General features: G+C 43.6%; 1 protein-coding gene across 1 annotated transcript; it reads left to right on the top strand.

Annotated features, from left to right (window-relative positions):
* Positions 1-220: 220 nt before the first annotated feature.
* LOC145713592 (endogenous retrovirus group K member 7 Env polyprotein-like) lies at positions 221-8322 on the top strand. The gene is made up of 2 exons (XM_081792453.1): positions 221-388; positions 6690-8322. Exon 2 carries the CDS (start codon positions 6734-6736, stop codon positions 7925-7927), a length of 1194 nt encoding a protein of 397 aa, XP_081648579.1. The 5' UTR covers positions 221-388; positions 6690-6733; the 3' UTR covers positions 7928-8322.
* Positions 8323-11706: the final 3384 nt, after the last annotated feature.

Raw genomic sequence — 11706 nt, 5'->3', positions numbered from 1 at the left:
AGCCTGGAGCCTGTTTCCGATTCTGTGTCTCCCTCTCTCTCTGCCCCTCCCCCGTTCATGCTCTGTCTCTCTCTGTCCCAAAAATAAATAAAAAACGTTGAAAAAAAAAAATTAAAAAAAAAAAAAAAAAAAAAAAAAGAATGGCCTGACCCATAAGAGTCTGGATATAAAAGATTGTGTACAACAACAATAAAGCCGTCACTTGGGCCATCAGCCCAGGGGACCCTCTTGTTCCCAAACTTTCTCTTCTCTCTTTTTTCTTGCATTCCCCTACCCTCAGGACCCTGACCTCGGTGTTTGTCGTGCCGGTCGTGACAAGTGGCGCCCGAACAGGGACCTGAGACAACAAGGAGGAAAGCGAAAGCAGACTGCGCGGCGTCTAATTCAGGTAGGGGAACTGTGCCAGCAGCACAGACGACGGGAGTAAAACTATGGGACAGAAACAGTCTATGGAACAGGGATATTTTATAACTGCCTTGCAGGCTCTTATGAAGGAAAAGGGAATTAAGGTTTCTCAGTCAGCCCTTAGGGAATTTTTTGACATAGTGCATGATTATTGCCCATGGTTTCCAGACGGGGGTACAGTTGATTTAAAGGATTGGCAGCGAGTTGGTCAGGAACTTAAAAATCAAATGAAGATTCGTGGAGCTGCAGTTCCAGGGACTTTGTGGTCTACTTGGACCTGTATTAAAAAGGTCCTTGATTTGGGGCGCCTGGGTGGCTCAGTCGGTTGAGCGTCCGACTTCAGCTCCGGTCACGATCTCGCGGTCCGTGAGTTCGAGCCCCGCGTCGGGCTCTGGGTTGATGGCTCAGAGCCTGGAGCCTACTTCTGATTCGTGTCTCCCTCTCTCTCTGGCCCTCCCCCGTTCATGCTCTGTCTCTCTCTGTCTCAAAAATAAATAAACGTTAAAAAAATTAAAAAAAAAAAAAAAAAAAAAAGTCCTTGATCCTGGAGGTCCTTGATCCGCAGGATTCTATTGAAATAGTTTCTCTTAGCTCAGAAGCAGCCCAACCCTTAGTGACTTCAGATGCTCCTCTCCCTCCAGAAACTACTTTCAATGCCCTTTCGGGACAGTCACGGGTGCCTTCACCTTTACTTCCTCTCCCCCTCCTAGAACAGTTATCTGTGCAAGATCCAGAAAATAATGATTACTTTCCTTTTGGGGATCAGGGAGATGATGGGCCATATTTGGAAGATCAGAGGAAGCCTGCCTTCTTGACCCCTCTGGTCCAGAAGGTACCTTTCAAACGACCTTCTTTTCAGGCACAAGATAGAGGCTTACCTCGGCTGGCTTTCCCTATTACTCAGAATCAACAGTCCACTGAACCTTACCCCATTATGGGAGCTACTCCTTTGCAGCGGACTCTGTATCAAGCAACACAGTATGGGGAAGACACCTCTGCTTTTCACGCTTACCCTGTTATTCAGCAGGGGGGACAGAGAGTGTACTCCACCCTAAGTTTTAAATTGCTGAAAGATTTGGAATCCTCTACAGCCCAGTATGGTCCAACAGCTCCCTTTACCCTGTCTATGCTTGATAATTTGAGCAGGGAGGCATTATGCCCAGGAGATTGGAAGGTCATTGCTCAGGCTTGAGTGTGGGAGATAACCTCTTGTGGAAAGCAGAATTTGCAGAGAATGCTGAAAAACAGGCTATGTATAATAAAAGAACTAACATACCAGTGGGTTTCAGCATGCTCACAGGTACAAGACAATATTATGATGTGGGCCTCCAACTGAATTATCCTGAAATTGCATATAATCAAATTAATACCTGTGCCATTCCAGCTTGGAAAAAACTCCCCTCCACAGGGGGCAGAACTGAGGAATTGTCTAAAATTAGGCAGGGCCAGATGAGAAGTACCAGGATTTCGTTGGGCGCCTTTTGACTGCAGTCAGTTGTATCGTTACTGATGGGGAGGCAGGTACCATTATTGTAAAACAACTGGCTTATGAAAATGCTAATTCTGCATGTCAGGCAGCCATTCGTCCTTGGAAAAATCAGGGTACCTTGGAGGATTATATCAGGCTATGTGCTGAGATTGGACCATCTTATATTCAGGGCATTACCTTGGCAGCCGCCTTTTAGACCCCTTACAGGTGCATGCCCAGCTTCAGGGTAAAAACGTAAAAACTAATCCAAGGAAGTTGGGTGGAATAGTGTGTTTCAAATGTGGCCAAAAGGGCCATATGAAGGCCCAATGTCGTAGTACAGAAATAATTCCAACCACCCCCGGTTTGCCAAGTGGCCCTAACATTAATAATAAGGCGGCAATTATTTGTCCCAGATGTAGATGGGGGTATCACTGGGTCAATGAATGCCGCTCTAAAACTGATTGTAATGGCAAATCTCTTCAGGGAAACTGGAAGCGGGGCCAGCCGCAGGCCCCTCAAACAATTGTGGCAATGTTCCCACAGGTGCCTTCCCACCCATTGTGTCCAACACTGGAGACCTCCCAGGTATTAGCCAACTACACCGCGGTACCCCCGCCAGTGCAGGACTAGATCTTACCCCAGCTCAGTCCGTTTACCTAGAAGGAGAACAGCCCCCTAAAGCCATCCCCACAGGGATATGGGGGCCTCTACCCAGGAATACTTGGGGGTTATTATTGGGAAGATCCAGCTGGACTCTTAAGGGACTGATGATCTATCCTGGAATTATTGATGAAGATTACACTGGAGAAATAAAAATTTTGGTCAGCTTAACTGTGGGAACTTTGGTGCTTGAGCCCAAGACTCCCATAGCACAATTGATCTTGATACCCCGGATATCCTCCAATAATAAGGTTGCTAAACCTTATCGGGGAAATCAGGGATTCAGCTCCACAGATCTTTATTGGGCTAAAGTGATCTCTGTAGAAAAGCCCATGCTTACATTGCATATCCAAGGAGTCCCTTTTGAGGGACTAGTGGATACAGGTGCAGATGTCTCAGTTATTGCTCAAAAAAATTGGCCTGTCACATGGCCTACTCAAGTGACTAATATTCCAGTTAAAGGTGTTGGTTATGCCTCTGCTCCGTTGCAAGGCTCTGATTATTTACATTGGAGACTGCCTGATGGTATGACTGGAACTTTTCAGGCTTTTGTTTTGAATATAGATCTTACTCTCTGGGGCAGGGACATATTAACTGCAATGAATTTGACTCTGGAGACTAAGGCAGTCCCGATTCAAAAACAGACTAATCTTGCTATGCACCTTATGAAGGAAATGGGCTATATTGAGGGGAAAGGCTTAGGGAAGGAGTTGCAGGGGAATCCTGAGCCATATGTCCCCGAGCCTAAAAGAGACCATTTCGGATTGGGTTTTTCCTAGGGCCATTGGAAACTCCCCACGCTATGCCTCTCCAGTGGATGACATCCACTCCAGTGTGGGTTGACCAATGGCCCTTACCTACTGTTAAGAGGGAGGCTGCTGCTTACCTCATAGAGGAACAACTGCAATTAGGTCATTTAGTTCCCTCCACCAGTCCCTGGAACACCCCAATCTTTGTGATTAGAAAAAAGTCAAATAAATGGAGGTTGCTGCAAGATTTGAGAGCAATTAATGCTGTCATGAAGCCCATGGGGGCTTTGCAACCTGGCCTCCCTTCCCTATCGGCCATTCCTTTACAATATCAATTACTAGTTTTGGACTTAAAAGATTGTTTTTTTACCATTCCGTTGGCCCCTGGCGACGGAGAACATTTTGCATTCTCCCTGCCTTCCACTAACTTACAGGAACCTGCTAAGCGGTATCAGTGGAAGGTCTTACCGCAAGGCATGGCTAACAGTCCGACTTTATGTCAAGAATTTGTGGCCAGAGCAATTACCCCTTTTAGACAGAGTTTTCCCCATGTATATCCTATCCATTATATGGATGACTTACTTTTGGCTGCTGAAACTGAGGAATTATTACAGGAGGCTTTTATTTCTCTTCAAAGATGCCTTAAAGCATATAATTTGTTTTTTTTTTTAATTTTTTTTCAACGTTTTTTATTTATTTTTGGGACAGAGAGAGACAGAGCATGAACGGGGGAGGGGCAGAGAGAGAGGGAGACGCAGAATCGGAAACAGTAAAGCATATAATTTGATTGTTGCCCCTGAGAAAGTTCAAAGGGAAGCACCTTTTGAATACCTAGGGTATCTCATCTCCAAATCAACTGTCTAACCTCAGAAAGTATCAATTAGAACCGGACATTTGACTACTCTAAATGATTTTCAGAAATTATTAGGAGATATAAACTGGATTAGAAATACACTAGGGGTCACCACAGAACAATTACTGCCTTTGTTTAATATTCTAAAAGGAGATAGTTCTCCAGCGTCCCCGCGAAGTCTCACTCAAGAAGCTAAAGAAGCTATACGACATATAGAACAGGCCATTCAGCAGGCCCAAGTCACTAGAATTGACCCTTCTCAGCCTTTGTATCTAATAATATTAAAACCTCAGGTCATCCCCTTTACAATTCTGTGGCAATCTCATGGCCCACTTGAATGGCTACATTTAGCCTTACACTCTGTATGTCATTAATCCTTTACTATTTATGGTTTGTCTTCTCATCATTAGAGGAAGATCCCGAGCTGGACACAATCCAGAATTTATTGCATGTGCCTTTCTGACACAGAAGCTGGTGGACGCTGCTTTTGCTCAGTCCATCGAATGGCAACTTGCCTTGGCTAATTTTACAGGTCAAATTAAATTTCATTTACCTTCTGATTCTTTAATACAAGGTTTCAATCTTATAGATATTTTGCCCTATAATCCTATTGTTTGTCAGCCAATTGAAGATGTTGCTTCCATTTTTGTGGATGCTAGTAAAGAGGGTAAAATTGCAGTGTATTATGTCACTTCTCAACATAAAAATTTGATCACTTTAAATTATACGACTAAATCTGTCCAAAGGGCCGAGCTTTATGCTGTACAGGTAGCCCTAAAAACTTACCCAGAATCTATAAATGTCTATTCTGACAGTCAATACGTTGTCAAAGCCGTGTTGCAGCTTCCCACTGCCTTTATACTGATAGCAGATGAGGAACTTTATCATCTATTTCATGCTATACAAAAACTTCTTAATTTACGGCACAGTCCAATTTATATTTCCCACATTCGAGCTCACACCGATCTGCCTGGTCCCCTAGTTGCTGGGAATCAGATAGCCGATGCAGCAACCCATTTATTGCAAGCTCTGCCCATTACCACTCCTTTGGAAACAGCCAAAAGGAGTCATGATAATTTTCATCAGAATGCGGCAGCCTTTCGACGAGAATTCAAAATATCTCGTGAAGCGGCCAGACAAATTGTTAAACAATGCGGCATCTGTCCACAATTCTTCCCACAGCCGGTCTATGCCATTAATCCCCGAGGTCTTCAGCCCAATGATTTGTGGCAAATGGACGTCACCCAATATTTACCTTTTGGGAAATTGCAATATATACATGTGTCTGTAGATACTTGCTCAGGCTATATACATGCTTCAGCCCACTCAGGAGAAGCATTTGTTGATGTTCAAAATCACCTATTTTCTGCCTTTGCAGCAATGGGCAAACCTCATAAAATAAAAACTGACAATGGTAGTGCTTATACTTCTAAATCTTTTACAGAATTTTGCCGCCGACTCCAAATTGAGCATACAACTGGCATTGCTTATAATTCCACAGGACAAGCTATTGTTGAGCGAGCTCATCTGACTCTAAACAGTATCTGCAAAAACTTAAAGAGGGAGATATTAAAGGGAAAGATAAAGTACTCCCCACATGTACATCTCACTCTTGTGTTGTATGTTTTAAATTTTTTAAATGTCAATGAAGCAGGGATGACTGCCGCAGATCGTCGCTGGGGAAGGAATCAAGAACCTCTCTTGATGGCTAGATGGAAAGATATGCTGGAAGGCATTTGGCGAGGCCCAGACCCAGTCCTTCAAAAAGGGGGAGGGTGTGCTTGTGTTTTTCCACAGGATGAGGAAGCGCCACGCTGGGTCCTGCTTCGGCTCCTCAGAGACATTATGGTTGCGCCGAAAAATGGCTAAATTGACAGTGACAGAGCCCCCCCCCAGAAGCGACAACGGCGGAGTCATAAGGTGGGTACACCCACCTGGGGACAGATAAAGAACCTGCTGACCCAGGCCACTGATGTAGTGATGGCCTCAGGTAGAGAGGTAATGGCCACACATGTCTTCTTGGCATGCCTGTGCATTTTCAATACAACCGGGGAGTCTGCTCTCTATTGGGCATACATGGTAGGTCCTCCTACAGTACAACCTGTAACATGGAGAGACCCCACACCCATAGTATACACCAATCTCACCTTTATGGGAGGGGAAGATGCAGGGTTTTTGCCCACTGTGTCGGCCTCTATAAATTGGACGGCACTCTCTGCAGGAGTACCCATCTGCCTGCAAAGGGAGTCTATGCCGTACAAACTTGTTTATGGGTGTTTGGGTACAAAACCAGTAGGGCGGTCTATTACTTATACTTTGTGGCAAAATGGCAATCGTCCTTCTGAATGGGTACCCCGCTCCGTTGCTGCTTATTGGCAAAAGAGAGAATTATTAGGAGAATGGATGTTTTTTGGACCGCGTGATCCCCCTCAGAGTCTTCCTATATGTCCCTCAGCTGGTCAAGGCCTTACTGGGGACTCACTTTGGGGTAAATGTGCCCAATCCTCTTCATTGAGGATGACTCCTAAAGGCATAAACTATACCATTACAGATTATTCCTGAAAGGCCTGGCATTCATTCCTTCAAGAAACACCTATGGCTATTTTGGAAGTGCAAAGGGAAACAAGGAGACCTTTAGTGGCTCCTTTAAGAGATATGGGTCCACCTCCTAACAAGGTACAGGTACACCACAAGATTATCCCACAAACCATTTTGCAATCCCCTGAAGGAAGAATTCATTCTGATCTTTGGAAATTATATGCTACCTTTGATAAAATATATACTAATGACAGCTTTAGTTTTCCAGAATATTATGTTTCTCCAGTTCTGCAATTGCGTGCCTGTGTTCCTCCACCCTACTATCTGATTGTTGGAGATGGGACCATTACTCCAGTGAAAGAAGATGGTCATCAGTTATACCGGCTGACGTGTCCTGCTTGTGCTTTGACCAATTGTCTACCAGTAGATGGACCCTCTAGAAGTGAAATGAAGGTTTATCTGGTCTTACAACCTCCCTATTGGATGTTGCCAGTAAATGTTACAGGACCTTGGTATCCTAATTATGGGATGCAATTGGCCTTAGAAATCAGTAAACGGCTACGCAGGACCAAACGGTTTCTTGGACTCTTAATTGCTGGACTCATAGCAGCAGTGACTGTAATTGCCTCTGCAACTGTATCTGTAATATCCTTACTTGAAAGTGCCCAAACGGCATCCCATGTAAATGAATTGGCTCATAATGTATCCAAGGTGTTTGCCACTCAAGAACGAATAGACCGTAAATTGGAAGCCCAATTAGAGGCACTACAAGAGGCATTAATGTATCTTGGTGATCAGTTTGCTGTTTTGCATACCAGACTTTCTTTAATTTGTCATGATGCATATAAGCATATCTGTGTTACCCCTTTAGAGTATACCAATATGACATGGGGACAAGTGCGTCGTCATTTACAAGGGGTTTGGCATGATGCTAACACTATCTTAGACCTCTTACAGCTACAAGAAGAGATAAATGCTGTTGCAAGTAGCTCACTCAGTTTCCCTGACCCTGGAGATCTCGCTGAAACCATATTGCACCAACTTAATGGGTTTAATCCATTTAATATTCTTCAGCATTCCTTTTGGATCTTTATTGGAATTGTTTCTGTAATATCTGTTATACTTGTCTTGCTGTGTTATTTCTGGAGATGGGGTCTTACTGCCTTTACCACATACCAAGCCAGGATGCACATGTTGCAATTACAAACAATAGGGGGACATGTGGGAGGCCGGGCCCCGGAGCCAGGCTGAGACCGGGTCGAGCAACGTTCCCTGTAGACTTAGCCAACCCGGTGGTTCCCCCTCCCATTCCCCCACTTTCAAGGGCATACGAAAGCCTTGTCAAGGCTGAGAAAGTTAATTCCTGAAGCCTGTGGTCTGCAGGTGTTGGCAGTAATGCTACCTCCCTTTTTCTAACCCGAGTCAGATAGAAACAAACATGGGAATTGTGTTTTGCTAGCAATCTTATCAACAAGGTCTTGTTGTGACCCATCTAGAAAATGCACAAGAAACACAGAACTAAATGTTTTGGTTGGCAGCAATTATGTGAAACCTGTTTATTCTTAGAATGGCCTGACCCATAAGAGTCTGGATATAAAAGATTGTGTACAGCAACAATAAAGCCGTCACTTGGGCCATCAGCCCAGGGGACCCTCCTGTTCCCAAACTTTCTCTTCTCTCTCTTTTTTCTTGCATTCCCTTACCCTCAGGACCCTGGCCTCGGTGTTTGCCACGCCGGTCGTGACACATAACTGATTCCTTCTTTATTGTACTCTATAAACTGGAATTTTCACAGTTGAAACAATACAACTAGAAGAAGTTGTTTGAAACTTGGGACTTACTAAGATATCCAGTTATAGAATTGCACATGCTTTATGACAGCATCTAATCTAGGGTGGAGACCCATTCCTTAGACTTCCCACACCATCCATCCAAAGTCCAAATCCTATAATAGGTTCTTTTTAGCATCCTTCTACTGAACCATCCCATAATTCCCTGCTGTGTGTGTTCTCCTTCCTTGAAATGAATAATAAACCACAGCTGCATTCCTGGTAGTCTTTGGCTGGAAGATGTTGTCAGGTATTCCCTTTTCATATGGGCCTCAGAGAAAGTCTCTTTCCATACTCTTTTGCTTTTCCCAGCAGTAAATTGCTGTTAGTTGTTATTTAGCATGTGCGAGTCTATTTGGGGGTGGGGGAGGCATTCTCTGTTGTTCTGATTCAGCTGTTGTTTTAGGCATGCACTGTGTCCCTGCCATGTAGTGTGAACTTCTCACTTATTCTTCCCTCTCCCAAATGTAGGACACCTCTAATCATACTCAGTACACATTCCTGACTATCTCTAGAGGTAGAGGCTTTTTATCTATGTTCCTTTCTCCTAGAATCAGAGTCTTCAATCGTGCTCTATGGACATCAAGATTTTTTTTTTTGCCCTTCTAGCAGCTTAAGATTTTTGTTCTGTATTTATATTAGGGCTGAAAGATTTAAGATCATGTGTTGCCTTTACTGTTCATGTCTGTCTCTTTTAATCTGAGCAGTTAATTAATTATTCATTACCTTGATAGATGTGAGAACTACAGGGCATTTTTTAGTAGAATGTCTCTCTTTATTTTAATGAACTTTCCTTGCAATTAAATCCAGGAAATACATTTTTTTTGTAGCAGGAATATCACGCAAGGAATGTTGTGTCATTGATCCATCATATCAGGAGGTACATGATGTCTACTAGTCTCATTATTAGTAATGTTAAATTTTATCACTTGATTAAAGTGGTATCTTCCATGTTTCCCCATTCTTTGTCACTAATAAATATCTTTTTACCTTTGTGATTAATAAATATCTTGTGTGAAGTTGAGGTTATTTACATATCTTGTTTCTCGTCAAACTTTCCTCTACTGAGGAACACCTGGACCCAAGGAAACAAAATCAAAACCAGGAAGCAAATCTCTATCTCCTCACCTCTGCAAGGTCTGGGCTCCTTGGAGAGCTGTCTTTCCTCCCTACCACCCTGCTGAGCCAGGCATCCTCCTTCTGTATCCTGGAGTGCTGCTGACAGATGAGGGACTCTGTGAAGATTAGAAGACAAGAACCCCAGATGAGTTTTTCACTCCCTCCTTGGCTGGGTCCCTGACCAAATGGCTGTGGTGCTTCACCTCTGACCAAATCTCAGGGTGTGCTTCTGGACTAGGAGAGGCAGGTGGCTGGCACAGAATGATCACCATCTCAGGAAAATCAGGGGTTTGCTGAGGGCTCCATTATTCCCTACCTGCCCTTTCTGTCTCTTGAAAATATTCCCACGCCCAGCCCTTGGCTTCAGCTGCTGTTATGCCCTCTTTTCCCCTCTTTTCAGAAGGGATGGCAGGGGGGTAGCCAAGATGGCAGAACACCATAGAATTTTTGTGTGTGTCTCGTGTCCATGAAATATAGCCACACCAACACCAAACCATTCTGCACACCTAGAAAACTGATTTGAGGATTAACACAACAATTTGCATTACTTGAACCACAGACTTCAGCAGGTATGCAGTACAGAGAGGTGAATTTGGAGAGCGAGAAGCCACGGTGGGCAGGGAACTGCTTTTGTGGGGGAAAGAGGATGGAGATGGGGGAAGGAGAATACAGGAAAAGAACCCTTCCCCAAAATAGCTGGAGAGAAAGTGGAAAACTGGAAACAGCTGCAGGGCCTAAACTCAAAAGGGAGAAAGGAGAAAGGAGAGGGTTTAAATTCCATTAAGACTGTAAACAAGGGGAGTGAAGAGTCTGCAACTCCGCAGCTCAATACCTGGTGGTGCTCTGGTGGAAAGGCAAATCCTCAGGATAAGAGTGGGGTATGGGAAGTTCTTGAGCCACATGGGAAAAGGTGGATCCACTGCTGGAAGGACATTTGGTAGAGACTGTTGAGGCCACCTGGTCCCAGCAGACCCCAGAGAACTCCCACATTCACTGGTGCTGGAACAAGGTTGTTAAGGGTGAAGCCTGGTGCCAGATGTGTGTTGTGATTTTACATAATCCCTGAAATGCTGCTGCTACACTATCTCGTGAACTTTTTCTGGGGCAGGCTGGCACCTGGACATAGTCTTGGGGCACAGGCAACAGCAGGGTCTAGCAAACATTCCTGGATGCATCCCACATTCGGCCATTGCTATGTGAGACCCTCCTACAGAGGGGCTGAAGAGGTCAAAGCTGCAGTCCTTCAGAAGTAAGGGGACAGGGAAAACAGTCGCATCTGAGACAAAACTTGGGAGAGAGGTACTGCCTGGGGCTTGGTCACGGACAGTGAAAAAGCAGGGAGTGGACGAAAGCTGAAGACAGAGGACGGGTGTGCAATTGCTGATTGGGGAGAATAGAGTTCTGATACTAGAGGCTGGGTAGCTGGGTGACCCCATTTTCATCACTCCCATGCATGTGCATACCCACCTACAAGTGCCACAACAATCCACCCCAGTAGGCTAAGAGCTCCATCTAGTGGAGAACGGAGTCCTTACACTAGGCCCTGCCCAACTGGGCCAACCTCACTCTTCAAGAACACAAGTCTCACTGCTTAGTTTATGGACTATAAAGCACTTCATAGTCTGACTTTTAGGGGAAAAAGGAAATAATTTCAGTCGTATTTCAATCTGTTAGCAGGTCCATCTATTCAATTTTCTTTTTTTCCCTCTTTTTCACTTCTTTTCTTTATTTTGAATAAAGAGAAAAAATTCTGTTTTATATTCAGTTTTTATTAAAAATATTTTTCTTTAATTTTTTACACTATATTTTTTACTATTGTGTAATTTTTTTCAAATTCTATTTTACTTCCATCATTGTATCTTAGTTTACCTCAGTGTATTCACTTTTTCAAATTTTCAAACAATTTCCTGTTTTTCTTTTTATTTTTTCTCTTTCTCACTTCTTTTCTTTTTCTTGAATACAGAAAGAGAAAAAAATCATTTTTATTTTCAATTTTTATTAAAAATACTGTTATTTGATTTTTTTCTACTATATTCTTTACTTCTGTGTAAATATTTTCAAATTCTATTTTACTTCCATCAT

This window comes from Panthera onca, chromosome X (genome assembly GCF_046562875.1).
Source record: "Panthera onca isolate mPanOnc1 chromosome X, mPanOnc1 haplotype 2, whole genome shotgun sequence".
In the NCBI taxonomy this organism is placed as follows: Eukaryota; Metazoa; Chordata; class Mammalia; order Carnivora; family Felidae; genus Panthera; species Panthera onca.
This window is presented reverse-complemented; position numbering and strand designations above follow the sequence as displayed.